Here is a 25,455-nt window from a genome sequence, read left to right on the forward strand (position 1 = left end):
GTTCCTTTTCTCCTTGAAATTCCACCAGTAGCAATTCACGTCGCTAAGCATTGCCTTCCCACTTTAGGCACCAACTTTTATTTCAGTGCTTAGGTCCTTGAGGGGAAGACACATCTGTGCCCCAAATCTTGGAGTGAGCACCATGAAGAGATGTTGGGTGAAAAGCGTTTCCATTTCCCTCATAGTGATAGTCATTCCGGTGAAGATTTATGGAGTGCGAACCATGTATCAGGTACAGGGTGACCAGATCACATGGGGCTGGCCAGCAAGCGCCTACTGGCTGGCTCCCAACACGACCCAGCAGCGCCCAGGCTGACCCAGGCAGCCAGCCAGGCTTGGGCCTGCCTTAGGAGGGGTGACCAACTGTACAGCCTTGAGCAGGCTGCTCATTTACTCTCAGTCCCTACAACCCCCCTGGGAGGTAGGGACTCTTAGAGCCCCGTTTCTCAGAGCGAGACGCTGCATAGCCAAGAGGCCACTGTGGGTAGGCTTTCCCCACAAATGTGAACTGAGCCAACTCTGCCCAGGGAGGGGGCCCGAGGTGGGCTGCGGTGTTCTCTCTGGGGAGGGTTAGTTGCCTGGGGGCAGGGGGCAGCAGCCCAATTGCTCACCCTTATGGAGGTGAGCAATTGGGCTGCTGGGTATGAGGGGGAGTGGGATCCCAAGGGAAGGGGACAGAGGAGCCAGGCTGGCCTGAGGGAATGGCTGTAGTGAGAGGCCTGAGGGCCCCATGTGTAGAGCTGATGCCTGGGCAAGGCCTAAGGGCCACCAGGTGGGGTCTGGGTTTCATGGGAGGGGTCTGAGAGCCACCCCTAAAGGCCAAGGCTGGCTGGAGGCAGAGGGCAGATGAGGGTGACCTGGTCAGATAGGGACGCCAGCAAGTACCCACTGGCTGGCTCCAGAAACGGACCAGCAATGCCCAGGCTGACCGCCTGGCAGGTGGCTGCTCCTCTCCGGGTCTCCGTCTCCCCGATCTGCAGCAAAAAAGGTCAGACCGGGTCTGCCCAGCTTGCATTATGAGGCTGGGATGAAGGCGGGGGCAGAGAGGGGCTGAGGGGATGGTCCCTGGGAGCCCAGGTGCCCCAGGGTCAGAACCATCACCTCCGAGGACGGGGCTTTGCTGCTACTTCCCTGGTTTCTTGCCCCACCCCCCCTGGGGCAGGAGCAGGGATGTGGCCCTGGGCCTTCCCTCCTTTCTGCTGATGGGGCCACAAGGAGGGGGACTGGTTGGTCTCAAGAGCAACTGAATGACATCACTAGGTCAATTAGGAAAATGCCAGCGCTGCCACAGGGCCTGCCCCACGCTCAGTAAGTGTTCAGTGGTGGGAGGTCAGCACGGTCAATCCGTCCAGGCCCAGCCTGCTCATCTTGGAAATGCGGGTGACCTTTGGCCAGTCCCCACTCCTCTCGGGCCTTGATTTCCTCTGGATGGGTGGGAGGCACTGGGGAAGCAGGGCACAGCCCTGAGCTGCAGGCAGCTGGAAGGTCCCCTCCCATCCTGTCCCCTAGGCTGTCTCGGAGCCTTGTTCCAGAGCAGGCTGGTTCGATCTGAGGGTGCAAGGGGTAACTTCAAGCAAGCTGAGAGCTTCCCAGTAAGCCCTGGCATAGCCCAGATACCGGGAAACCCGCTGGTGAGCTTCAGAAAGCCAAGCCTCCTCAGGATTTGTGCTGCTTGTCTCTGAAGAAGAGCCTCCGGAGCTTGTCAGGCTGCAAGGAGGGAGAAGATGCTAGAGCCTGGGTCCCTGGACAGGGAGGGGAGAGCCAGGCTCAGAGCATCCCTTGGCAGCAACTGGGGGCTGGGGCTCAAGGCTGGAGAAAGGCCAGGTTGGAATATTGATAGTTGTTCCACCACCCCTCTCAGTGCCAGAAATTCCACTCCAGTCCTCTGGTTTGGATGAAGGATTCGCCCTCTCTGGCTAAGGAGGCTAGGGGAAAGTGGAGAAGAAAGGCCAAGTCCCCCCTTCCCTCACTGGGTCCCCTGGGGTCCCCAACCCCAGCGCTGTCTGCCCCAGCCGTGCCCTAGGTAGAATGGGGGTGGGGATGTACATGGCGCCACCAGGGACCGGAAGGACTTTGCAGCTAGAGGAAGAGCAGACATGGGTTGTGGCTTCTGTGGTTCTTAGAAGGGCTGTCTGCAGGCAGGATCTGTGGTCCCGGGCGTCAGGACCTCAGAGGCAGCCTTGCACCAGGCGAGCTCCCTGTCCTGGGGTGCGTGGGCACAGCCCTTCCCTGCGGGAGGAGCTGGCAGAGCTTCTGGTGAAGGCCTTTCAGCTGGGAGCTCGGGGTTTTGCTGTTCAAGCGGAAGAGGAGGTCTGCACGTGCCCGAGGCCTGAGGCTGTGCCCTCGGGGAGTGGGCTCTCCCAGCTCATCGGCTCCAGGCGTAGGCAAATACGCTGGGGCTGAGGGTCCAGGAGGGTTCCTCTGCCTCTCTGGGAATCCTGACCACCTCCCTCTGCCCTCCTGATCCCTGCTTCCCCTTTTCTCCTTTCTTATCAGAAATCCCCAGGAATAACAGCTGCTCACTGACAGCCATCTCTGTGTCCTGAGCACATAAGGATGTCTAGCTTCACCTCCTGGGCAGCCACCCCTGGACACATCCATAGCACCAGCCCATTTTACAGATGAGGAAATGGAGATCCTGGGTAGACGCTAAATAAGAATACAGGATGCCCGCTTAAATTTGAACTTCAGATAAATGAGGAATAATTGCACTATTGGGGACATAGTTATGCTTAAAAAAATTACTCATTGTTTATCTGAAATTCAAATTAACTGGGCGTCTTGTATTTTATCTTGCTAAATCTGGCAATCTTAGTTGTGGGGGAAACTATCTTGCCCAAAGCCACGTGGCTAGGGAGTGGCTGAGCCATGAAAAGGGCCAAGGCAAGTCAGACCTGGAGCCAGGGCCCTTGTCCACCCCTCTGAGGCTCTGAGACGCTTGCAGTGGCCAAGAGGGAGGGACAGGAGTCCTAGTCTGCCACAGAGAACGACATCAGAAGGGCCTGGAAGCCTCCATCTTACATCCAAACCTAACATCTACCTCTCCCACCATCTCTAAGCAGAAGTTAGGGCTGGAAAGTTCTGGGCAGTGGCAGTGACCTGACCTGCCCATGCCTGAGGGCCACAGGTCCCTCGTATCACCCCACCCATGGAGCCCCCCTTATGTGTCCGTCCAGTCTCCTTGCTCCTGGCTGCCGGGATTGTTCATAGGTGTTCCTGGGCTCTGGGAGCTCTGGGGCCCCCAATATCCTCTCATAGCCACAGTCTGTGGACCCTGAAAGCTTGCTATATGTGGGACTTGCTCCAGGCTAGGGGGGCCTGGCTGGGCCACCCCAGCAGACTGTGATCTGCTCGTAGGTACTGCTGCCTTCTTGGTCTGGCACATCCCTGGCCTCCTCTAGGAGGCCTTCTGCCCAGATGAGCTCATAGATGTCTGCAGAACGGCTCAGTTTTGGAGACCCCTGACTCCAGGTAGCAGCTGAGGATCCTAGAGCCTCAGAACTGGGGGGCAGGAGAAGGCCCCAAGAAGTGGGAGACACTCTAGGGCCGTGGTCTGGGCTCACCCCAGAGAGGGCAGGTCCCGGGCCATCAGGCTTGTTCCGGCTTCCATCTGAGAGTCTCCTCAGGGCCTCCTTGCCTGGGGAGAAGGCCTGGCTGCTGGCTGGGACTGGCCCCTGCCTGCCAGACACATCTGTGCCCCGGCCTAGCCGTGCCTGGTTCATCCTTCTCAGGTCTGCATAGATGATGTTGTGGGGGCCTCCAAAAGACTCGTCCAGAAGGGAAGCACTCCTCTCCGGGAGGGGAGGCACCTTGACGGGGGCCTGGGGAGAGAACGACAGAACCTCTTAGAGGTTAGCCTGTCACTAAGTTGCCTTCTGGTAAACTGCAGGTTTCTCAGAGAAGCTGAGGCTCCTTGTCTTGGGCTCAGTTTACCTGACGGTTATGTGCAGGGGTTGGTTGACATTCGGGGTCCCTGCCAGCTTCATGCTCTAGGACTCTGAGTATGGTCCTTATGTTGGCATTCAAGGCCAGGGGTCACGAAATCTACCTCCCACCCAAGATCATCCTGCCCTGCTCCTCTCCCCCCAAGAGTGGTGGTCCCTCAGAGCCCCCTGAGCCCACCCACTCACTGCTCCCTTCCCCTTCAGAATGGTCCGCCCCCAAGTCCATCAATTGTGTATTTATTCAACAAATATTTAGTAAGCACTGTGTAGACACCGTCCTAGGTGCCAAGGGCTCAGTGATGAGCAAGACCACCTCTTGGGAGTTTACATTCAAACCTGGAGATGGGCAACATACTGCTCTGTTGTATAGTTTAATGTGGTTGATGTAATATATGATACAATAATATATCACAAGATAATATACTGTCAGCTCACGATCAGTACTATGAAGAAGAACAAAGCAGAGTAATGGGATAGGGAGAAAGGCTGGTAGGAGAGGGGATATTTTCTATAGTTTAGGTGGTCCTCTCTGAGGAAATGACATTTAAGCAGAGAATGGAATGCAGTGAGAGTAGAAGCCATGCAGATGTCTGGTGGGAAGAGCATTCCAGGCAGTGGGTACAGCAAGAGCAAGGGCCCTGAGGTGGGAACGAGGTTGATGTGTTCCAGGGAGATCCAAAGGCCAATGAGGTTAGAGAAAAGTGAAGAAGGGGGACAGGTAGCAGGGCACTTGGTGAGGCTCTTGTGGACCCTGGTGAAGATTTCAGATTTTATTTTAAACAGGAGAAGCCCTCGCTGTGATCTGATATATATTAAGAAAAATCTCTGTGAGTCCTTCCTGTGAGTTGCTGTGGAGGAAAATAAAGTATTGACTCACAGGCATCCCACTCTACAGTTTACAAAGGGATTTTTCTGACATTTCATATCCATTCCCTCATTCAAGCCTCACAGGAACCTCAAGATTGGTAAACTGAGGCTCAGAGAGGTTATGTGACTTGTCCAAAGTCACTCAGCTAGAAAGGCCAAGCCAAGGTTTGAACCAAATCCACCGGCCAGAGGCAGGCCACAGCATGGGTGAACCACTGGGTAATTCCAAGCTGGGCCGCTCCTCTCTGGGCCTGGCACTCACCCTCCACAGCCTGAGGGGATGGCCAGTGTGGCCTCTCTGGGCCTGATGGTGGACGTGGCACCCACATTCCTGGTCTAGCAACCCTGACTCTGGGTAGCCCAGAATCCTCCTCACCTCCATGCTTTCTTCCTTGGGGAGGTTCCAGGGACTTGCATCCAGGCTCTTCTTTTTGTAGAGGAAGGAGACCTGGGGCTTTGGAGAGGGGCAGGAGCTGGCAGCCTTGTCTGGGACCACCGTGGGGGACACTGCAGCAGGCGGGTTTTCCAGGCCCAGATTGGTCTGATGGAGGCCCAGGGTGATGGCGTCATATAGATCACTGTTCTCTAGCTGGAGGCGGTGGGGACACAGCAGGTGTGTGGTCATACACCCCTGGCCAGCCTCTAGCCTCCTGCCAGAGACTGCTGGCCAGAGATTGAAACATTCCCACCAGGTCCCTGACCTCAGGTAGAATGCTTCCTCCATCTCCCCTTCTCAAATAGGGATCATGACCCTGCACTGAGTGCCCCTGGGTGGCAGGAAATAGGGCAGGCAAGGAAAGACATGTGGTCGAGTGGTGGACACCCCTGGCCCGGGCACCCTGCCCCACCCCACGCCCCCCGGGGAAGAGAGGTACCTACCCGGGGGCAGGCAGCAGCCAGGGTCTCCCCGAAGGGCTCAAACTGCACCTCCTGGTAATGGCGCACGAGCTCAGCCAGGGTGCCGTGGCTCTGGGTGTCCCCTGAGATGAGGTAGCGCCGGTTTTGGAGCTGGTTGATGACAAAATGCCGGCAGCGGTCACTGCCCCTGCAACACAAGCACTTGTGGCCTGGGGCTGCTGACAGCTGGCAGCCCTGCCTTGGCCCAGGGCCGGAGCTGACCCAGGGCCATGCTGCCCACTTGGGCCTTGACGTGCTCCTCTATAAGGTGGAAGTTGACATCCAGCAAACACAGCCTTGCAGGTGATGGGGAGCGGTTTTTCAACACGCACCCTACCCCCACCCCCGCACGTCAGTCAGGGAGGAAAGGGCCAGGGCCGGGGTTAAGGGGGAGTGAGACACTCAGCTTGGAGCATGGATGCAAATTTAAAGGGATGCCATAAAACGCAGTAATCAAGATAACTAATAAAGCAATATTTTAGAAAATCAAAATTAATACCAAAATATCCATGATGAGCAAAATATCTAAGGCTTAAAAGATGAGGTCCGAGCCCACACTTGCACAACTCAGCCTTCCTCATCTCACCCAAATCCCACCCAGGCCGAAAAGATGGAGTTCCAGCTCCCATCTCCACTCCAGCCTGTAAAGTCCCACCCTCTTCATTTTCCTTTTTTATGGAAGAGTAACGTAAACACAGTGAAGTGCACATGTCCTAAGTGTGCAGCTCGATGAACTTCCACATATGAACATTCCCAGGTAACCACCGCTTAGAGCGGAACAAAACATTTTCCGGCTCCCCAGAAGACTCCCTCGTGGCCCCTTCCAGTCAGATGTAGCCACCACTCTGACCCCCATCACCATAGATCAGTTTTGCTTGTTATGGAATTTCACCTAAATGGAATCATACAGTATTTCTTCTTTGTGTCTGGCTTCTTTCACGCAACATTATATCTTTGAGATTGATTCACGTCCATGTAGAATTAGCTTCCTTTTCCCCCCCCATTGATAGGTAGTATTCCATTTAATTAAATCCACAATTTATCCATTCTGCTGATGGACATTTAGATGATTGCCACATCTGGGCAATTATAAATAAAGCTGCTCTGGACATTCTCGTACATGGCTTTTGCTGAATATAGGTATTCATTGCTATTGAGAATATCCCAGGAAGGAGAACTGGGTGAGGGATACATGTATGTTTAGCTTTAGTAGATTATGCCGAATTGTTTTCTAAAATCATTGCCAAGTATGAGAGTTACAGCTGCTCTGCCTCTTCACCAACTATTAGGTGGCCTCTGTCTTTCCACTGTAGCCATTCATTGTGGTTTTAGTTTCTATTTCCCGGATTGCTAAAGCTGCTGAACACCAGCTCACTGTCCTTTTGGACCCTCTTTTAGGAAGTGCCTTTATTTTGCCTGTGTCATCTTTGTCTTGCTGATTTGCAGGAGTTCTTCATATAGTCTGGACATGAGTCTTTTATCGGGTGTATGTATTACGATACAAAACCTCTCCAGCACTGCGGCTTGTCCTTTTATTCACTGAATGGTATCTTCTGATTCACAAAAGTTCTTAATTTTAAAGAAATCCAATTTGTTAACCTTCTCTTTTATGGTCAGTACTCTTGTGTCTCGTTTAAGAAATCTTTGCCTGTCTCAAAGTCATGAAGAATATTTCCTATGTTTTCTTTTCCTATGTTTTCTTTTGCTTTTCTCACTTGGGTCTGTGAACCAGCTAGAATTAAGTTTTATGTATGGTGTGAGGTGGGGGTCATTTTTTTCCATTTGGATATCCAATTGCTCCTGTACCACTTATTGCAAAAACCAGCCTCCCCATACTCCTCCCCCCGCCGCGACCCCCGCCCTCCCCCCCGCTGAATTGCAGTGGCGCCTCTGTTGCAAATCAGGTAACCAAATGTGGGGGACTGTTTCTGGATTCCACTGGGCTATTTGTATATCTTTGTGCAGCCCCACTTTGATCTCTTTAATAAGCTGGCACTCCACCTAAGATCATGTTTGAAAAAAAAAGCCCTGATGCTGAAAAGACATTTGAAAACTGCTGAGTTTGTATATTTCAAAGTGCTGAGGACCATACCTGGCACATAGAATAACAATAACTATTTTAATAATGACTAACATTTATTTATTTACTATGTTCCGGACACTGTACCAAGCACTTTTAAAGGTATAAACTCATCAAACCCATTCAACAATCCTATGCAATATACCCATTTTACAGATGAGGAAATGTAGGTGCGGAGAGGCAAAGTGACATGCTCAAGATCAGAATTAGAACTGGGGCAATCTGAACAGATGATAATTTTGAATCTGAATCTGAGGCCCTTGAGATTTGCCCTGGAGCCCCAGCCTCCCTCCCTCCCTAACTAGGGGTGGGGGAGGGAACTTCTTCCTTTTTCTGCCTCCCCCCACCCAACCTACAGGCTCTGACGTCGCCACCTCTGACTTCATCCTGGCCATCTTGTCTCCTCTTCTCCATGCCCACTGCCTTACCCTAGCCCAAGCTTCCTCATCTAGCCCAGACCTCACCCCTCAGTGGTCCCCACTGCCCCCACACCTCCAGCACCTGTCTTGAGTCCTCCTTCCATAGGCTGCCTGAAGTATCCTTGCAAAACTTAAGTCTGACCAGATGACCCTTCATTGTCTACAGACATAGCCAGACATCCAAGGCCGTCCTGAGCTGCCCCCGGCCTTCCTCTCCAGGCATTGTTCCACTGGAACCATGTGTCCTTCTGCACCTGGCAACTTGTGGTTCCCAACACCTTAGTCTGCCCTGTCTCTGTTCTTTTGCATATGCAGTTCAATCTACTGGAAAGGCCTTCCTAAACCCCAATCACACCTCCTTTTCTGCCCAGCAAGTTGCTGTTCTTCCTTCTATCCTGTGCTCAAAATCCACCTCTGGGAAGCCTTCCCCAGCCTCCCATGAGGAGGAGGTTCTCCCCTGCCCCCCCCCAGCTCACCCCCTTGAAGGTGGGTGCTTCATCCTAGTATGTGGCTGCTGCCGTTTAGAAAATGTCTGATGGACACGGACGGATGACTGAGGGAGTGAGGGAGTCAGGGCCCAGGGAAAGCCCAGCAGTGTGGGCTGGTGGAGATTCCAAGCTTATCTGCAAGTCTGGCTTGTGGAGCCAGAGCCCGCCTGCCCTTTGCAGAGGGCTTCCTTTCTTACCTGTAGGACAAGATGTAGCCGGTGGCCCGGTCGCTGAGGTGGATGAGGAAGGAGCCAAGAGCTTTGTCCCTGAGCAGCTGCTCTGTCTGCCTGGGCAGAGGACATGCCATTAGCTGGGGCTGGGTCCTCACAACAGCAGGAGCAGCCTGACTTAGACCAGCCTCAGAGTCCCTGCCAGCCATGCCCCAGACCCAGTGTACCGATCTCCAACCCTTTATAGAGAACTCCCTCAGACTTTCGTCTGGTTCTGTGGAAGACTCAGTCTGGGGCTGGCTGGGTTGGAAGCCCGAGGTCACATACACCCCCCCCCCACTACTGCCTCGCCATCAGGCACAGTAGCCACTGACCCTCCCCACCTGAATGTCCCTGCAGCAAGAAGGAATCCATAGAGCTGGAGATTTTTAGGTTTGTGGGATCCTTGCCTCAGGACTGCTGTGTACAGTTGTGCAGGATGTGTACTACACAGTAGTTTCTGCAGGGAGAAGGCGTTGGTATGTCTGGAGCCTGACCACAATGGCAACTCATAGGTTCTCATCCCCTTCCCTTGCATGTCCCCTTCAGCCTCAGGCAGCTACGGATAGTTCTAAATGATGCCAAGGATATTGGAGGCGTGGTGGAAATTCCAGCTTTCTTCTGATTTGGCAGTACATAGACCAGATATTTCCTCACCCACTTATTCACCAAATACTTGCTGAGTGCCTGCTCTATGCGGGACCAGCTACAAATTTTGCAGGGGTCAGTACTAAATGAAAACCTGGAGCACCTTACTCAAAAAGTAAGAATTTCAACAGAGCAGAGGGCCCTGTGTTACAGTACACGTCAACGCCCGTGAAGCTGTGCCTGCTTCAATGCCAGGTGCTGGGCCAGAAGGACCTAATGAGTGGCTGCATTTGTCATTCCTTCAGCTAGTGCTTTGGCAGCTTGGAGATCCAGCCCAATCAGAAAGCCAGCCTCCACATCTTGGCCCGTATTCCTAGAGTAACTGTATATCCAGGTTCGCCTGGGAGAGTCCCCACTTAGAACAGTTCTCCTAGTTAAGTCCTCTTACTAACAGTGCTCTGGTTTGGATGATGAATGAAACAGTCCCCCTAGTAATTCATCAGGTTATCCGGAGCTGTTCTGAATGCATCCTTCTCCAGCCTGCCCCTCTCTGTTTCTCTGGCTTCCTGACAGCCCCAGCCATCCCAGCCCTACACTCAGAGCCGGGGCCAGTGCCTTCGCCCACCTTGCCCACAGAAGCGGCTGTCAGAGAACTCGGCATTCCTCAGTCTGTTCCCCCACACACTGCTTCCTGGGGTCCCCGCCTAGCCCAGGGAAAGGGGCTAGCCCCTCGGCCCTGGGGGGCTAGGGGCCACGCTGGGCACATGGACAGGGGCAGCCTTACTTGCGGGTGATGAATCCGTGAAACCAGGGGGGCAGGGCTCCATTCTGCAAAATGAGGGGGGCCTGCGTCTCCGTGAACCACATCAGGGCCAGCTCCTGCAGCTTAGCCAGGGCCTGGCTGTCCCCGGCCCCCTCGGGCCCCCTGACCAGGCTGAACTGCCTCAGGTGGCCCTCCATTCTAGCGAGCACTGATGTGGAAGCAGAGCCCCGACCACCCGTATGCCTCTATATCTGTGGGCACCCCGGCTCATTTGCCTGAGTCCATGCCCTCTCCAACCACCTGCGGCACACAGGAGCCCTATTGTCACCTCTGACAATATGCGGCTGGTTCTCCTCTCTGATGCTCTGAGGCGGGGCACCTTGGCTGTCTGGGGACATTGGGGGAGGGTCACATTAGCAGTCAGAGAGGGGCAGGAGAGGGATCCCTGACTTCCTGGCTAACAGATGAGCTGCCCCACTGGGTTTGGCCCCTTCGCCCAACCTCCGGTCTTTGTCTCAGCTAAAGACCAGACTCTGGCTAAAGTCCAGGCACTGCCACTGTTAGCAAAGTGGTGAATTTAAATTCTACTTATCCTTCCTTCATGGCGGCCACTTGTATCTTGGTGAAGTTCCGTGCTGAGTAATTCCTCTTTCCACTCAAGATTTATTGTCTACTGTGTGCCACATACATCTGGGCCCTGGGAAAAAAGCAGCAACCAAAACGGCATTTTGCCTCATGGCACATATGTTCTAGTGGAAGGAGACAGATAATAGACAAATACATATATAGAATATGGGGTCAAGGGTAATAAGCACTCCAAGGAAAAGGGAGTGGAAAAAGAGAGCACGGATTGTGTTATTTAGGTAGGGGGTCAGGTAGGGAGTCAGGGTTGGGGGAAGCCTTGCTCGGGAGGTGCCACTGGAACAGTGAAAGAGAATGCCAGGCAGGTACCTGGGGGAAGAGATGCCGCTCCCAGCAGAGAGAAGAGCAAGTACAAAGACTATGAGGTGGGACTCTGCTGGAGATCCTGAAAAGCAACCCAGAAGCTCATGTGGCTGGAGGAAGAGCCCTCTGGAGTAGATGGGTCCCCTAGAAGGGCTGCCATAAGGCTTTTGAGAGGAAGCACTGCACCAGTGAGGGCCCAGGATATTTGTTCACGCAAACATCCCTGAATCTCTAACGTGTTCCCGAGTTTCACAGCAGAAATCCAGGCTCGGTTGACAGTGAGGCAGGGGATGTTGCAAACAGTCAACTCCAAGGATCTGGGTTAGAATTCTGCTTCCATCACACTGACACAGGCCTCAAGGTGGTTTCTAAGTGGTTGCAGATAGCTCAATTTCTTCATCTGTAGAACGGGAATAATTTTTAAAAAGCTACTTTCTAGACTCTAGGGTCATTATGACAAGTAAACGAGACAGCATAATGGTTAAGAATGAGGGAACATATATATAAATTCCAAAACAGGCAGATCTGACCAATACCAATAGCAGTTAGGACAGTGTTTACCTTGGGGAGTGTATGACGACCAGGAAAGGGTGAGGAGCTGCTAGGTGCTGATCATGTTCTATTTCCTGATCTGGGTGGTGTGTTAGATGAGTGTGTTCACTTTGTGAAAATTCACTGAGCTCTGTGCTCATGATCTATGCATTTTTCTATGTATATGTTCTACTTCAACAAAACAGCTCATTTGTAAAAAATGAGGACGCTACAGACATATTTCTTTGGTTCCAGTTCCAGCTCACCAGCTATGGGACCTTGAGCAAATGGCTTAATTTTTCTGGTCTTCAGTGTCATCATCTTTGAAACAGGGAGGAAGAACATGACCTGTTGTTTGGAAGGTAAAATGCGTTAAGTCTTCAGAACAGAGTTTGGAACGTAAGGTATCAGCATTAGCTATTACTTATGATGATGATGATGATGATGTAATGACTCTGAAATACAGTGGGTCCTCCCCTATTGGTAACTATTTTTGTTATTACTATTATTATTATAATTTCATCATGGTCATTCTCAAATCAAAATCAAAATACCAATGGCAAGTGTGTGATACATATGATTTAGAGGAAAGGTCAGGGCATGAGGCATACCTGCAACCTCAACCTGGACAGCTCATTCCCTGTCTTTGAGACTCATTTTCCACCTCTGTAAAAAGGATTGCAGGGCATCCACTTGCCTCACCTGTCGATGGAGTGAAATACTACAGGACAGGCCCACGGGCACATAGCAAGTGTTCCCGAGGGTCGGCTACCGGGAACATCACTTTTATAAAAATTTCCAGCCTTCACAGAGAGGAATCAACTCCAGCCAGGGGACACCGAGAAGGATTCACATACTTGCGAAATGGTCTTCCTGTCACAGATGTAAGCCAGGGATATACTGGGGTCATAATGGAAATCCCAGGGCCAAACTAGAAAGGACTGGAATTTCCTAATATGGGGTGGGGGAGGCGTAGGAGTGGATTACATCTTTATCTTCCCCAATCTCTAACTGAAATTCAGCATTTCCTTCCATGGCGAGTGCAGAGAACAAATCTTATTAGTGTTCGTAACACCTGTGACTTTGTCACCAAAGGAAATCACAGATATTTTCATATCACATTACAGCTGCTGCAGACATCCTGAGATATTGATTTTGCTCATTACCCCAAAATTATAATAATTAGACCCAAAGCTGGATCTTGATATTTAACATGCTAATCAAGAAGCACATCGTATTACTACATCACAGATATTTAGATAAGCTTATTTCAATATGATTGATTTCCACAGTAATTCTATGTACTTTATTTCGTGCATTTAAAAATATTATTCTGAGAAAAAGTTCATGAGCTTTACCAGAAACCAAAGAGGTCCATGGCCCAAAAAAGGCCAAGGAAGCTGGGGTCTGACCCAGAGTTGGTTTGCTGCCAACATGAGGTCTTGGAGGTCTTCAAATACAAAGAAACGTGTTTCTACAATTTTCCATGAGGTGTTCTCTCTCCACCTCCCTTTTAGGTGGGGCACTTTTATGAGCAGAACCTGGCCATTTGCATAAGAAGACAAAGGTTTTGTGTACTGGAAGGGGGAGCCCAGGATGGCTGCAGGACAGATGTGAAGATTCCAAGGTCAGGCAAATAAAGGAGAGTCTATATTTATACTCAGAGGAAATGGGGGTGAGGAGGGGTTGAAGCCAGCTTTGCAGGCATCAAGAGAACTCTGTGAAAGACTGGGGATGGGTTTTCTCTGACAGTGTTCCACATCCCACTGTTCAGTTCATCACCTGTGCTCAACTACTAAGGGCTGGGTCTTGGGACAGAGAGAGGACCCTGGAGCAGCCCCGTCCTCCTTCTCCAACCCTGGGTGCCCAGAGGTGTCCAGAGAGGAACTAAGAGGTTTCAGGCTCTGCAGTCAGACTAAGCGACTTAAGAATCCTGGCTCCCCCTTTGCCAGCTTTGTGAGTTTGGAGGAGGTACTTCACTTTGCTGTGTCTCAGTTTCTCATCTGTAAAAATGAAAGGGAGAAAAAGTGTGCACCTGGTAGGGTTTGGGGATCCAGTGAGCTGATCCGATGCAAGGGAGTGGTGGGGAGGCATGGTGCACATGCAATAAACATCAGCCCCAGCTCCAAGTCAATCCCCCTGCTGGGAAGTCCCCAGAATTCTAAGTCTCTGTCTGTCTCATCAAAATTTCCTTGTCCTAGGTTCTTCATCAAGGTCATGCTTCTCCTGTAGGACCAATAGATGGTAATGGATTATCCATTAAATTACTCTCTCCCGAGGATGCTCAGTCTGGCATACCTTCTCAGGAGGAGAGCACTCAGATTTCTCCAGAAAGATGCTCAGGGTCAGTGTCTTTCCAAAACCCACTGAGTATGGCCAGAACCCCAGCACTAACACTGCCATTCCTTCTTTCTTGAGCCTGTGCAGTGGGAACATAGTACATGGCCAAGTGCTGCTGGCAGCCAGCCTCCTGGGTAGAATGCCAAAGTGGGCTTTTCAGTAAATTCTAGTCATATGTTCATTTTAGTTTAGGAACACTGCATTTTCATGCCCCTTAGTTAGTTATTCCATTAGAATTTGTTCCACAATGGTAGTGAGTGGAGAATGAATGATCCCATTTCTTTTTTATCAGATTGTCTGCCTTATTCTCCACTGTATTCTGTCCCTAGAATAGTGCTTGGCACAGTTAGATGCTCAATAGGTACATTTTATTTTATTTTATTTTTTTGATGTGGACCATTTTTTGTTAGTCTTTATTGAATTTGTTACAATATTGCTTCTGTTTTATGTTTTGGTTTTTTGGTCGTGAGGCATGTGGGATCTTAGCTCCCCAACCAGGGATCGAACTGGTACCCCCTGCACTGGAAGGTGGAGTTCTAACCACTGGACCACCAGGGAAGTCCTGGTATATTTTAAATTATCATTCAAATTCGTGATACATCCACATGGTTTTTAAAAATAAAAAGTGTAAAAAAGGTATAAGTAAAAATGTTCTCCTTCTAGGCATTAACCCCCATCTACTCAGTTCCATCTCTTTCCCACAAGGAACCGCTGTTAATCATTTCTTGAATGTTCTTCCTGGGTTTCTTTATGCATATTCAAGTAAATATGTATATTCTTATTTTCCTCCCTTTGTTATATAAGGGTAGAATCCTATGCAGTGTTCTGCACCTTGCTTTGTAAAACTATTTAGTAATATATCTTAGAGTTCCTTTCATAAGAGTACATAGAGGGATGTCATTCTTTTTGTTACAGCTGCATGGCTGCACCATAATCTTTGTAACCAGTCCCCTACTGACGAGCATTTGGGTTGTTTCCAGTGTTTTTATATTTCCAACAATGCAGCAGTGGATGACCTTATACAGATTTGATTAAACATAAGAGTGAGTACATCCGTGGAACACATTCCCAGAAGAGAGATTGCTCAGTCAAAAGGGTATTTGCATTTGTCATTTTGATAGATGTTGCCAAATTGCCTTCTTTAGGGGTTGTAGTCATTTACGCTCAGGAAATATTGAATGAACGAATAGACGAATAAATAATATATCCAAGCTCAGACATTTGGGGGCCCCCAGCTTGCAAGAAAAACTGGGAGGGGGCTGATGCTGACTCAGAGAGGTCAGCAATTTTACCGTGACTCTTTCGGCCCCTTGATGTCACTGAGCAAGCTCACCTTTTCACCTATAGATCATGGCTGTTGGGGTAGGAGGGCAGTACCCAGAGATGCTCCCTACAGATGTCTTCCCACCAAACAGGCAGCTCTGTTTCATTCACAGGACAATGGCCAGGTACTGAGAACTTTACAAGGGCTGGAAAGAGGCCCTCTGGGCACTGGGAAAAACTGGCACAACAATCCTTCAGATGGCCAGATATTTTCAGAAGATTTTATGAGCCCAATTCTTGCATCTCCTCGTGTCTAGAAAAGCACTAAAATCATTATTGGTGACATCTGCTCCTCGTGATCAGCAGCAAGTTTCTGCAAAAATGGGCTGCACATACCCCCCTTCACCAAAATCATGTATATACTGACCTCCCCCCCTACCCCTTTGGAGCAGTTTCTCAGAGCTATCTGAAATGCTGTCTCCCGGGCTATAGTCCTCATTTTGCCCCAAATAAAACTTAACTCACAACTCAAAAAAAAAGTCTGAGACCTGAAAAACAACACCAGCAACAAAACAACTCTACCACTATTGGCTCCAAAGTCCAAAAGTAGAAAACTGCAAAATCACAACAAATGCATAATAAATGTCTATACAACATATTGTTGCATCCGCTTCATTTATTAGTCATAAAAGTTTCATCATATCTGAAAATGGTTTGGAGGTCAGATTGTCTTACCTCACAAGAATCCCCAAGTGTTCAGGAAAACTGCCAACAGATTGTTACCAATTGTCAATTAAGTGAATTCTCAAAGCCAAATCATTCCAAAGGAAAATCATAAAAGTAATCATTTCTGGAAAGTTCAAAGTAAAGAAAAATTATATATAGTATTATACATAAGATATCTAGAATATTATGTCATATATAATATATATGTAATGTTAATTAATACTATAATTATATATAATATTAATATTATATTGTATATAATTTTAAAATTTCAAATGTGGATGTGTCATTAAATTTATTCATTTATTTATTTGCTACATAGTGAGATGCAGACTCCAAAAGCAAGAGTGCCTTAGACCTACCATGGTCTTAAGAACACTGCCAGCCCCACCTACTCCACAGAATACCCCTGCTCTGGGACTGTGGGGTCCTGACAACCCCGGAGGAAAGGGAACTCACCCCTCAGATCAGAGGCGTTCCCCCATCGGTTGTACCTCTCAGTTTTAGCAGCAAGAACAAGACGTAAATTTATTTCTCTATAGATTATCTGGCCTCACCAGTGAGTGGCTCTGAGTCCCATGCAAAAATGAAAATCTACAAAATTACATGCTGTCTGCTCATGAGAACTAAAGAAGGGACGGGTATGTAGGGATCAGTTTAGGGCCCATTGGGAAGATCAGGGGCCAAGGACCATATGTTGGAACTCTTGTTCTATAGTTTCTTGGAGGCCAGATGGCCGCCACGGGTCCTGGCACACCTGACAGCTTGGACAGCTGCGGCTGCCCCTCCCTTAGTCCTGTCCCCGTCTCCCCTCCCCTCACTTCACAGCTGGGAAATGGAGGCCCACAGTAGATCTACAACGATGTTGAGCCCCTATCATGTGCCAGACACTTCAAATACATACATATGATTGCCTTTCCTCTTTATACCAGGTAGACGAGGTAGCATTACTGTCTCCATTTGTCCCCATTGTAAAGATGGGAAACTGAGACTCAGGACTGGAAATGGCCTGCTTGAGACAAAGAGTAAGTCAGTGGCAGGGCTGGGACCAGAACCTGGGTGTCCCACACCGGTTCCTAGTGAATATGCTGCATCTGCCTTCCATGCCTTTGCTCTTGACATCTCCCCTGCCTGGGGCTCCTTTCCTTGCTACTCAAATTCTATAAGTACCTAAAAAATGCCTTGAATCAAAATTAATAAATATTTTGTCAATATATTCAAAATACAAAACAAATCTTAAAACATTCTCCTCTTCACTCCAAGATCAGCTCTTTCTGGGTGTCCTCACTGCCCATTATCACATCCTGACTGCTTTCTGGGACCTTCCCTCCAAGGTCTTGTCTCCTTATTGCTTTGCTTGCACGAGCACCTTTTAAACTCCTTTGGAAACCCCTTTACCCAACCAGGATGATGTCTAAACTTCTATCATCAGAACAGCATCTCTTCAAGACTTCAATGAAAATGCCCCCACCTCCCAGGCTGGGCCTCACAGTGGAGGCTGCAGTCCCAGCGCTTGCGTGAGCAGGGAGGAAGAATCTGAGCTCAAGTTTGGCTGAGGGACGGGGATCCTGGGAAGGGGACTGCAAGAGGGTCCCTGGGAAAGGTGAGTGGGGAAGGCAGAAGGGCTTACAGTGTCCTGGGCACAGTGCCAGGCCCAGAAACAGGACAGTAACCAGAAAGGACGGGGTCTCTACAGCTACAGCCCCATTGCCTCCCCTGGGGTCCAGTTCTCACCTGCTTCCTGGGCAACGTGGTTTTCCCTAACTCCTAGGCGGGCCTCACACGCAGCCCCTGCAAGCTTTCCACCCCCCATCAGCTCCCAGGGGCACCCAAGCCTCTACCTATCTGAGCCCTGGCTACCTGGTCCCGGGGCTGGGAGCTTGCCCAGCACCCCAGATGCCTTCCCTCCAGGAAAGAGAACCACAGGTGTGTAGATTTGCCTGCCAATTTGGTAGGGAAATGAGGCCTCCTGGAAGCTGGAGATGGCAAATCTAGGCCGAGAGGGTTCCCTTGGGGGGCTCCCCTGTCTGAAGCTCCCCCACCTGCCTAGACCAAGAGCTTCCTGCAGCAGGGGCCAGGCCCACTCCTTTTCGGAGTTTCAGCATCACTCAACACCAGGCGGAGGCAAAGAGGAGGGGCTGGGGACATTTACTAAATGAATCAGCTACCATTCTGAGGCCTTACCACCCATCAGGGGCTGTGTCAAATTCTTGGCATTTGTCATCTCGTTTAAGCCTCACAACAGCTCTAGGAGGTAAATGCTATTATTATGCCCCATTCTATAGATGAGGAAACTGAGGCAACGGAAGACTGGGTGATCCACCTAATGTCACACAGCCCCTCCTTTATTTGGAAAACCGTCCCCCCCAACAGCCAGAGGGCAGGCAGCGTGGTGCAGGGCTGTGTGGAAGCACGTGGACAGCCCTCTCCCTGGTGGTGGTGGGGGTTTGTTTCCCTGTGGGAGCTGTTCACCCTGGTCAGTGCAGCTTCTGCTATGAAGATGGTCTGGCTTTCCCTTTTCCCTCTGCCACCCTCCTAAGCTCCGCCCATTCACAGCTCCAGTACACCAGCCTGGCCCCATGAACTCTAGTACCCTCCCCATCCAGGCCAACTTCCTCCAGATGTGCTCCGGGTTGAGTAAGTCCCCACCAAGGTTGCACTGTGTCCCCCCCACCCCCTGAAAATGGAGCCAGCTCTGCCAGTCCTCTCTGCCTCAGGCACGGAAGGCCTCCATTGGTGCCATCTGTGTGTGGCAGGATGGTTAAGGCAGCTTCTCCAGCAGGGCAGGGGAAGTTGCAAAGTGGTAATGCTTGCACCGACCAGAGTGGGCTGCCAGGCCTGCAGGATGACATAGCGCTCTGAAGGGAAAGGTTAGGTCGGTTGTAATGACTGGAAGAATCAAGAGACCTTTGAGCATGGAGGCTCAAAAAAACAGAGCCTCTGCTGGCCTGGGGAGCTATAGGGAGAATGACCACAGGCCCTCACAGCTGCCTCACGCCACTGATCCATCTCAGAGCAGGTGGGGCAGGGCTCTTGGAGATCACCTTGCCATCCATTCCCTTGTGGAATAGGTTGGAACCTGCAGCCCAGAGAGGGCACAGACACACCGAAGGACACACAGCATATCAGGTGGTAAGGTCTACGTTCCTCTCTGGGCTCCCCACGGGATTGTGGGCTCCTCCTGTGGCAGGTTGGTGTCTTAGCCAGCTCTGTCCCCTGGGATCTTAGAGATGCAAAGGCAATATGGCTGGGTGCTTCCTCAGAGGCCTCTCACCCTGTCCATCTCTGGGGAAACTGGAGTAGGATGAGTCACTGGCTCTGTGCTCCCTGGGGTTCGCCCAGAGGCTGGCCATGTGGGACCAAGTTCACTGCTCAAATTTCCTCTTTTTAGTAAACAGCAGCCACTTCCTCCTGGGTTGGCCATTTCCTTCTGGTCGCTGGTTCCTGAGAGGCTCGAGGGGGCAGGGGCTCACATGGGCAGGCAGGGCAGACCCTCTGGCACCAAGCTCACCCATACTGGACACGGGGGAAGGCATGTAGGCTGTGTAAAGCTGGCGTCTGACCACAGGACATTGACCTTTAATCTAAGAGACTTTGGAAACTACAAAATGTCAATAAGCCATCAAAGAAGGGTGCCAAAGAATTAGGAACCACCAGGGGCAGGCCCAGAAAGTCCATGTAGGAGGGCCTGGATGGGGGTGATCTGGTTAGAAAAGAGTGGAAACTGAAGCTGCATTTGTTTAGCATTTTACATAAAATATAAAAATTTGTCCAAAATAAAGTTGGAGAGAGGTGTTAAGAGAGACGAGATGAAGGTTCACTGTTCAGCCCCCTTCAGCTTGTAGCTTTAGGAATGGGGGGCGACACAATGCAGGATTTGCTATGAAATAACCGGCATCCCAGGGTGGCCAGGAGAGAACTGGCAGGGCAGGGGGGCCTGGGAGAAGTCTGGAGGATCCAGAGGGTGTTGGGGTCTGTCCTGGAGCCTTGAGCCTCTTCTGCTTGGCTCTGCAGAGACGTGGGGCCCTCCAGAGGCCTCTGCTGAGATGTTGCCACCGGCTTTGAGGCCTCCACATTTTGCCTTTTCTCACTGGGGTCTCTGGGCTTGTGGCTGAGCAGCCTCCTCAGAATGCCACATTCTGGGCCTGGCCAGAGCCTGGCAAAGGACCAGGAGAGTTTAGATATAGAGTTTTTATCAGTAGATAGTGTAGGTCCAGCACCCGGGTCTGCCAGCTTTCAAGGGGCCTAGGAAATGTTTGTAGCCTAAGAAAAGGATATTGGCTGCAAAACCCAAGAAAAAGAGGAAAATCAAAACTGATAAATATTTCATTAAATGTCTACAAAGTGTAACATTATGTCAACTTCATAGTTATCATAAAAATATCACTCCCTTTGAAAACAATTTATAGGTTGGGTTTTTTCTCACTCAGCCAGGATTCCCAATAGACATGATGACTGCCAAGATATGGTAGCCAAACGTAAATTAAAATGAATTCCTCGTAGTCATATACTATCCAGCGCATAATTCTAGAAATTCCTTCAAACATTTTTAGAGCAAAAATTATGTTTATTATGGGATGTGGAGCATTTTAATATGTTTGATATGATATGGGGTGTGGCCTCCATAAGGAAGAGGGGAGGGCCTGCGAGCATGTTAAAATGACAGGGAGAGAGTGGAAGTTCAAGTGCAGGAGGGTCAGGCTTGAGGCCAGCTTGCCCACTGAGAAGCACAGACACCAGCTCTGGGAGGGACGGCAAAGGTCTCTTGTCTAGTACCATCTGCCCAGACCCGGCCAGCCAGGCCAAACTCTTGCCCAGGGTGGGGCGCTCACTCCTGCCACCCGTGAAGGATGCTTTCCTCCTGCCTAGCAGGTATCTGCCTCTACCAGATACCCCACAGGGTTTAGTTCTGTCCTCTCAGTCGACAGTCTCTGGTCACCCCTACTTTTGCACAACTCACTGACAGAGCTGAGGGCAGAGGTGGGCTGTACCCCACTCCCGCCCTGTGGCCTCCTGTATACCTCCTGTGTGTAGCTGTGTACTGCAGTCTCAGTTCTCCCAGCTCTTCCCCTTTCCATAGGATTTCCCGGTCACCTCCCACCCTGGCTGCCTTCCCCATAAGCCAACTAATCACAGCCCCTCTTGCCCATGGCAAGGCCCAAATTAAACATGGTTCTCTCACTCCTGAGGGTGGCCCATCCCATCTCTGCAGTGCATTCTCTGGCCTCCCATGTGTTGGGGCTGCTAGAGCCCCCTCTCCGAACCTGCTGATTTCAAAGAACATCAATGCTAACTGTATAATAATAATAATTGATATACTGAGTGCTTACTATGTAAGCACTTTTACATGATCTTGTAATCCTTACAAGAACAATGGTATGAAGTAGCTACTTATATTGTCCCCATTTTATAGATGAAGAGACTGAGGCCCAGAGAGGTAAAATAAATTGCCCAAAGTCACACCTCTGGTTAGTGGCAGAGCTAGGAGACAAATTCCATCAGTCTGCATTCAAAGAGAACCAAAGGGCACTAAGGTAGAGGTGTCCTTGCTGTGGCCAGTCAGCCAGATTCTTGACGGACCCTGGGGAAACGGGTGGTCATGTGGCAGCTAACATAGAGCCCGTAGCTGGTTGGCTGGCGGGGTAAGCTCACTCTTGCTACCTGTCTCCAAGTAAGCAGTCTAATTTGGTATCCATGTCCATTTCAGAAAGCTCGATTTTCCACCTGCGTCTATTAGTGTGTCTGTGTAAAAACATGCAAAACGAAGATGAGATATTGTTTTGATTTGGCCCTTTCACAAACGTAGCTATGACCTTCCTTTTTTCTTCAAGTAAAGTGAACTTTTGTATTTGCTTCTCCCCCACATCTTTCCACGGCTCATTCCCTCACATCATCCAGGTCTCTGCTCCATGTCACCTCCTCAGAGGGGCCTCCCTGACCCTCTGGAACGTAGCCTGCCACTCCTGCCCTACATCCCCCCATCCTCTTACTTTGCTTAATTGCGAAACAATGGCACTTGCCTCTTGAAGTTATTGTGAGAATTCAAATGAGTTAATACACAAAGCACTGGTAAGTAATACATGCTATTTAAGTGGTAGTCCTTTTTAAAATTTCATCACAGCGTGTATACAACACAGTATATATTTATCTGTCTTCTTTATGTAGTTTGTATTATCTCTCTCCCTTACTAGACTATTATCTCCATGAGGGCAGGGAAATGATTGGCTTGTTCACTGCTGTGTCCTCCAGTGTCTGGAACTGTACCTGGCACATACAAGGCGTTCAGTAAATATTTGTTGAAATCGGTGAACGAACTGAGGTCTGGAGAGGTGGGAAGTGCTTTGGCTTTCATTCACGCATTCTATAAACATTTACTGAGCACCCACTCAGCGCCAAGCAATAAGCTCTCTCATTTTTGTAATACTAGCCTGTGAATCTGGCAGGGCAAAGATTTAAAAATAAAGTTTTTTAGTGAGGTATAATTTACATAGAGTGAAATGTACAGTTTTAAGGGGACCCCTGATGAATTTTGAGAAATGCGTGTTCCAAGTACCCACACTCCCATAAAGAAATAGAACAATGTTTCAGCCCGGCAGCGCGAGGTTTTGAGCCCCAGGTTACACAAAGGAACAGAGGGCAGGGGTGACTCTTCCGGACCAGCCTCTGGGGCGCCTGCGGGACCGCCTCGGGTGCGGGCAGGCGCTCCCGGGGGCGGGCGGGGGCGGGACTACAAGTCCCAGGCTGCTTTGCGCGCCCGCCAGCCGTGCGGAGCGGCGGGGTTGAAGGGAGGGGGCTCAGCTGCGGCGCCGAGGCGCTGGGGGCCGCGGCGCTGGCGGTTGGAGCGCGGGCTGGCGATGCTGGGCCCCGGGGCCCGGGCGGAGGAGGGTAGCACTGGCGAGGGCGCGGCCCCGGGGGCCGCGGCGGAGCCTGGGGCAGGGCCGGGGCGGGAGCCAGCGCGGCTGTGCGGCTACCTGCAGAAGCTGTCGGGCAAGGGCCCGCTGCGCGGCTACCGCAGCCGCTGGTTCGTGTTCGACGCGCGTCGCTGCTACCTCTACTATTTCAAGAACCCGCAGGACGCGCAGCCCCTCGGCCACCTGGACATCGCGGACGCCTGCTTCAGCTACACGGGCCCCGACGAGGCGGCCGAGCCCGGCGCGGAGCCGCCCGCTCACTTCCAGGTGCACAGCGCGGGAGCCGTCACGGTGCTCAAGGTGGGACAGCGCGCCCCGCAGCCCCGCACCCGCCTCCCGGGAACCCGCCCACACGCCCTTCCCCTGCTCCCCCTGCCTAGCCTCTGGGGCTGCCCCCGATGCCCAGCTCAGCCTAGCTCCTCTGACCATCTAACTTTTTGCATACCCTCCTTTCTCTAAAGCCCTTCTGTCTTTCTTTCCCCACTTCTTCCTCAGACTCTGTCCCCGTCCCCATCTCAAGCCCTTTACCTGGGTTTAGGCCAGAGTGGCTGGAGGCTACTCAGTCCCTTGAGCCGTTATCTCCCTCTGTGCCTTGCCTCGGGCCCTTCTCTGTCCACCTCCCTTCCCCTCCCCACCCCTGTCCTGTGGATGTCCTGTGTAACCCTCCCAGGCATTCATTACTGTAGGCTTCCTGCCCTTGGGTAAGTTATTACCCTCTTCAGCTGCCTCTTCTGTAAAATGGGGATAGCAGTAGGATCTACTTCGTGGGGGTGTTGGAATTATAAGAAATATACTCTGACCTCTCCTAAGTGTTACTGCATTCAGGGCTATAGACCGAGAGAGTCAGAGTTGGCAGGGCCCTTAAAAGATAATCCACTGCAGTCTCCTCCACAGTGGGCAGAGACACTCCAGCTAAGGTCACACAGACAGTAAGTAGCAGAGACTGTTTACTTGCTCCGTATTTTGGCTGGGAGAGGAGGGAAACGTTTGCTTCAACCAGTTCTGCCTTGCCCATTTGAGGCTTCCGTAATCTTTTTTCTACACAGTGTGTAGAAGCATGAGACTAGAGTCAGAAGTCCTGATTCTGGTGCTGAGAAGCCTTCCCTGTCCTTGGGGCATCCCATTATCTCCTAGGGGCCCTCCTGCTTCCAGCACCTGGGCGTCTGGGCCCTGGCCTGGAGTTGGGTCTCTCTCCCAGCCTCCTTCCCTGCCTGGTTCCTGTGAGCCTCCACCCTCACTCCTCTCTCTCGCTTCTCTTCCGTATTACAAGCTGGGCTTTCTCCACAGCAGCAGGGCTGGGCTGGGATGTATGAAAACTCTGCAAAGCTCGCCAAGTGGAGAGCAGAGTGGGCTGAGCCTGACGCCCTTGGCCTTGTGAGCACAGGGCTGTTCCCAGGATCTCCGAAGCCAGCAACAGTTGGAGCTGCTCCCCAGGTCGTTTTTAGAGCTTTGTCAGCTCAGTTCCTGCTGTTTCAGGCAGAGTCTGATTACTGTGTTCTTTTAGGCTCTTCCATCCTTTCTTTAAGTGGGTGCAGACAGCCTTTTTCTCCAAAGGAAGCCAAGCAGAGTTGCAGTTCAACTCGGGCTTACTTAGAAAGCATTGGTGTAAACTTGGGAGTGATCTGAGCAAGTACACAGGGACTTTTGCCAAAGAAAGGCTTGTCCTCACTGTATATATGGACTGTCCCTGTGTACAGCTGAATTTCCTGTGGAATTGTTTGTTAAAACAGAAAATAGAGCATCCTGTTTCAGATTTTCTCAAATGACTTTGGAGCCCTCCATCAGGTTTTTTCATTAAAATTTTTTGAATGATGGAGGTATCTACCTAAGTGGGGCTGCAAGATGCAGTGTCAGGAGTGTGGCTTTAGACTTGGATTGACTTGAACTTGCGGCCTGAATCTGCCACTCACAGGTGTTGAGCAAACTATACCACCTCTCTGTCCCAGTTTCCTCTTCAGTCTAATGGGAATCTTACCTTCCTCATTGGTTAGTTTTGAGAATTCTGGAAAATAGCTGGCACAGAGTAGGCACTACATGGCAGCCATATGAAACAACAAGTGGTGTCTTTGGCCAATTAGGTAGTACATTCATATAATGGAATATTATGCAGCCGTGAACATAAAGGAATGAGAGCTCTAGGTGTCAACATGGATGACTCTCATAAACATAAAATTGAGAAAGAAAAACAAAGTTACAGATTGATTGCATACAGAGGTACCATTCATGTAAAGACTAAGAAGATCATGCAAACACATATGCTGCATGGGGAGTGTGAGAGCTGTGTGGGTGTGATGAGCCCTGGATTCAGGATGGTGGTTCCCACTTGGGAAGAGAGGGGAACGTGAGTGGGAATGGGTGCTCAGGGGGGTTCTAGTGTCTTTGCAGTGTTTTATTTCTAGCCCTGGGTGGTGTTTGTTATATTATTCTATCTGTCTTTTTGTATGTTCAGAATATTTCTTTAAAAAAAAAGAAATTGATTTTCAT

General features: G+C 50.6%; 2 protein-coding genes across 8 annotated transcripts in view; one reads left to right on the forward strand and one right to left on the reverse strand.

Moving 5' to 3' along the window:
• Positions 1 to 6: 6 nt before the first annotated feature.
• Positions 7 to 23,582, reverse strand: SH2D7 (SH2 domain containing 7). Of its 3 annotated transcripts, XM_073801320.1 has the most exons (7): positions 23,500 to 23,582; positions 10,277 to 10,952; positions 8,893 to 8,982; positions 5,691 to 5,856; positions 5,188 to 5,400; positions 3,564 to 3,821; positions 7 to 1,707 (listed from the first exon to the last, which is right to left on the reverse strand). In XM_073801320.1, the coding sequence occupies exons 2-7, from the start codon at positions 10,450 to 10,452 to the stop codon at positions 1,657 to 1,659; spliced, it is 954 nt and encodes a 317-aa protein (XP_073657421.1). In that variant the 5' UTR covers positions 10,453 to 10,952; positions 23,500 to 23,582; the 3' UTR covers positions 7 to 1,656. The 3 variants fall into 3 exon arrangements, with proteins under 3 accessions (XP_073657421.1, XP_073657419.1, XP_073657420.1); XM_073801318.1 differs by lacking the exons at positions 10,277 to 10,952; positions 23,500 to 23,582 and adding an exon at positions 9,249 to 10,275; XM_073801319.1 differs by lacking the exons at positions 10,277 to 10,952; positions 23,500 to 23,582 and adding an exon at positions 9,249 to 9,418 and having other exon boundaries at positions 8 to 1,707; positions 5,691 to 5,819; positions 8,893 to 8,978.
• Positions 22,842 to 25,455, forward strand: part of TBC1D2B (TBC1 domain family member 2B) — an 87,497-nt gene continuing 84,883 nt past the window's right edge. For 2 of the 5 annotated variants that reach the window (XM_073801316.1, XM_019950518.3), the window contains exon 1: positions 22,844 to 23,271. In XM_073801316.1, coding sequence (XP_073657417.1) covers positions 22,915 to 23,271 — 357 coding nt within the window. In that variant the 5' untranslated portion in view covers positions 22,844 to 22,914. Of the gene's footprint in view, positions 23,272 to 25,455 lie in introns of all 5 variants that reach the window. The other 3 variants (XM_019950534.3, XM_019950509.3, XM_019950527.3) reach the window with 3 other exon arrangements.

The sequence above is a fragment of the Tursiops truncatus genome, chromosome 2 (genome assembly GCF_011762595.2).
Source record: "Tursiops truncatus isolate mTurTru1 chromosome 2, mTurTru1.mat.Y, whole genome shotgun sequence".
Classification (NCBI taxonomy): Eukaryota; Metazoa; Chordata; class Mammalia; order Artiodactyla; family Delphinidae; genus Tursiops; species Tursiops truncatus.

Bases quoted from the DNA above. Each gene is read 5' to 3' on its own strand.
- SH2D7 (XM_073801318.1), bottom strand. From the start codon at position 9,442: ATGCAAGGGAAGGGGATGAGAACCTATGAGTTGCCATTGTGGTCAGGC. The intron at 8,983-9,248 runs GTGGGGAGGGTC...TCCTCTGCCCAG, and splicing joins CTTGCTGCAGGGACATTCAG to GCAGACAGAGCAGCTGCTCA. The intron at 3,822-5,187 runs GTGAGGAGGATT...TTCTCTCCCCAG, and splicing joins CCAAGGAAGAAAGCATGGAG to GCCCCCGTCAAGGTGCCTCC.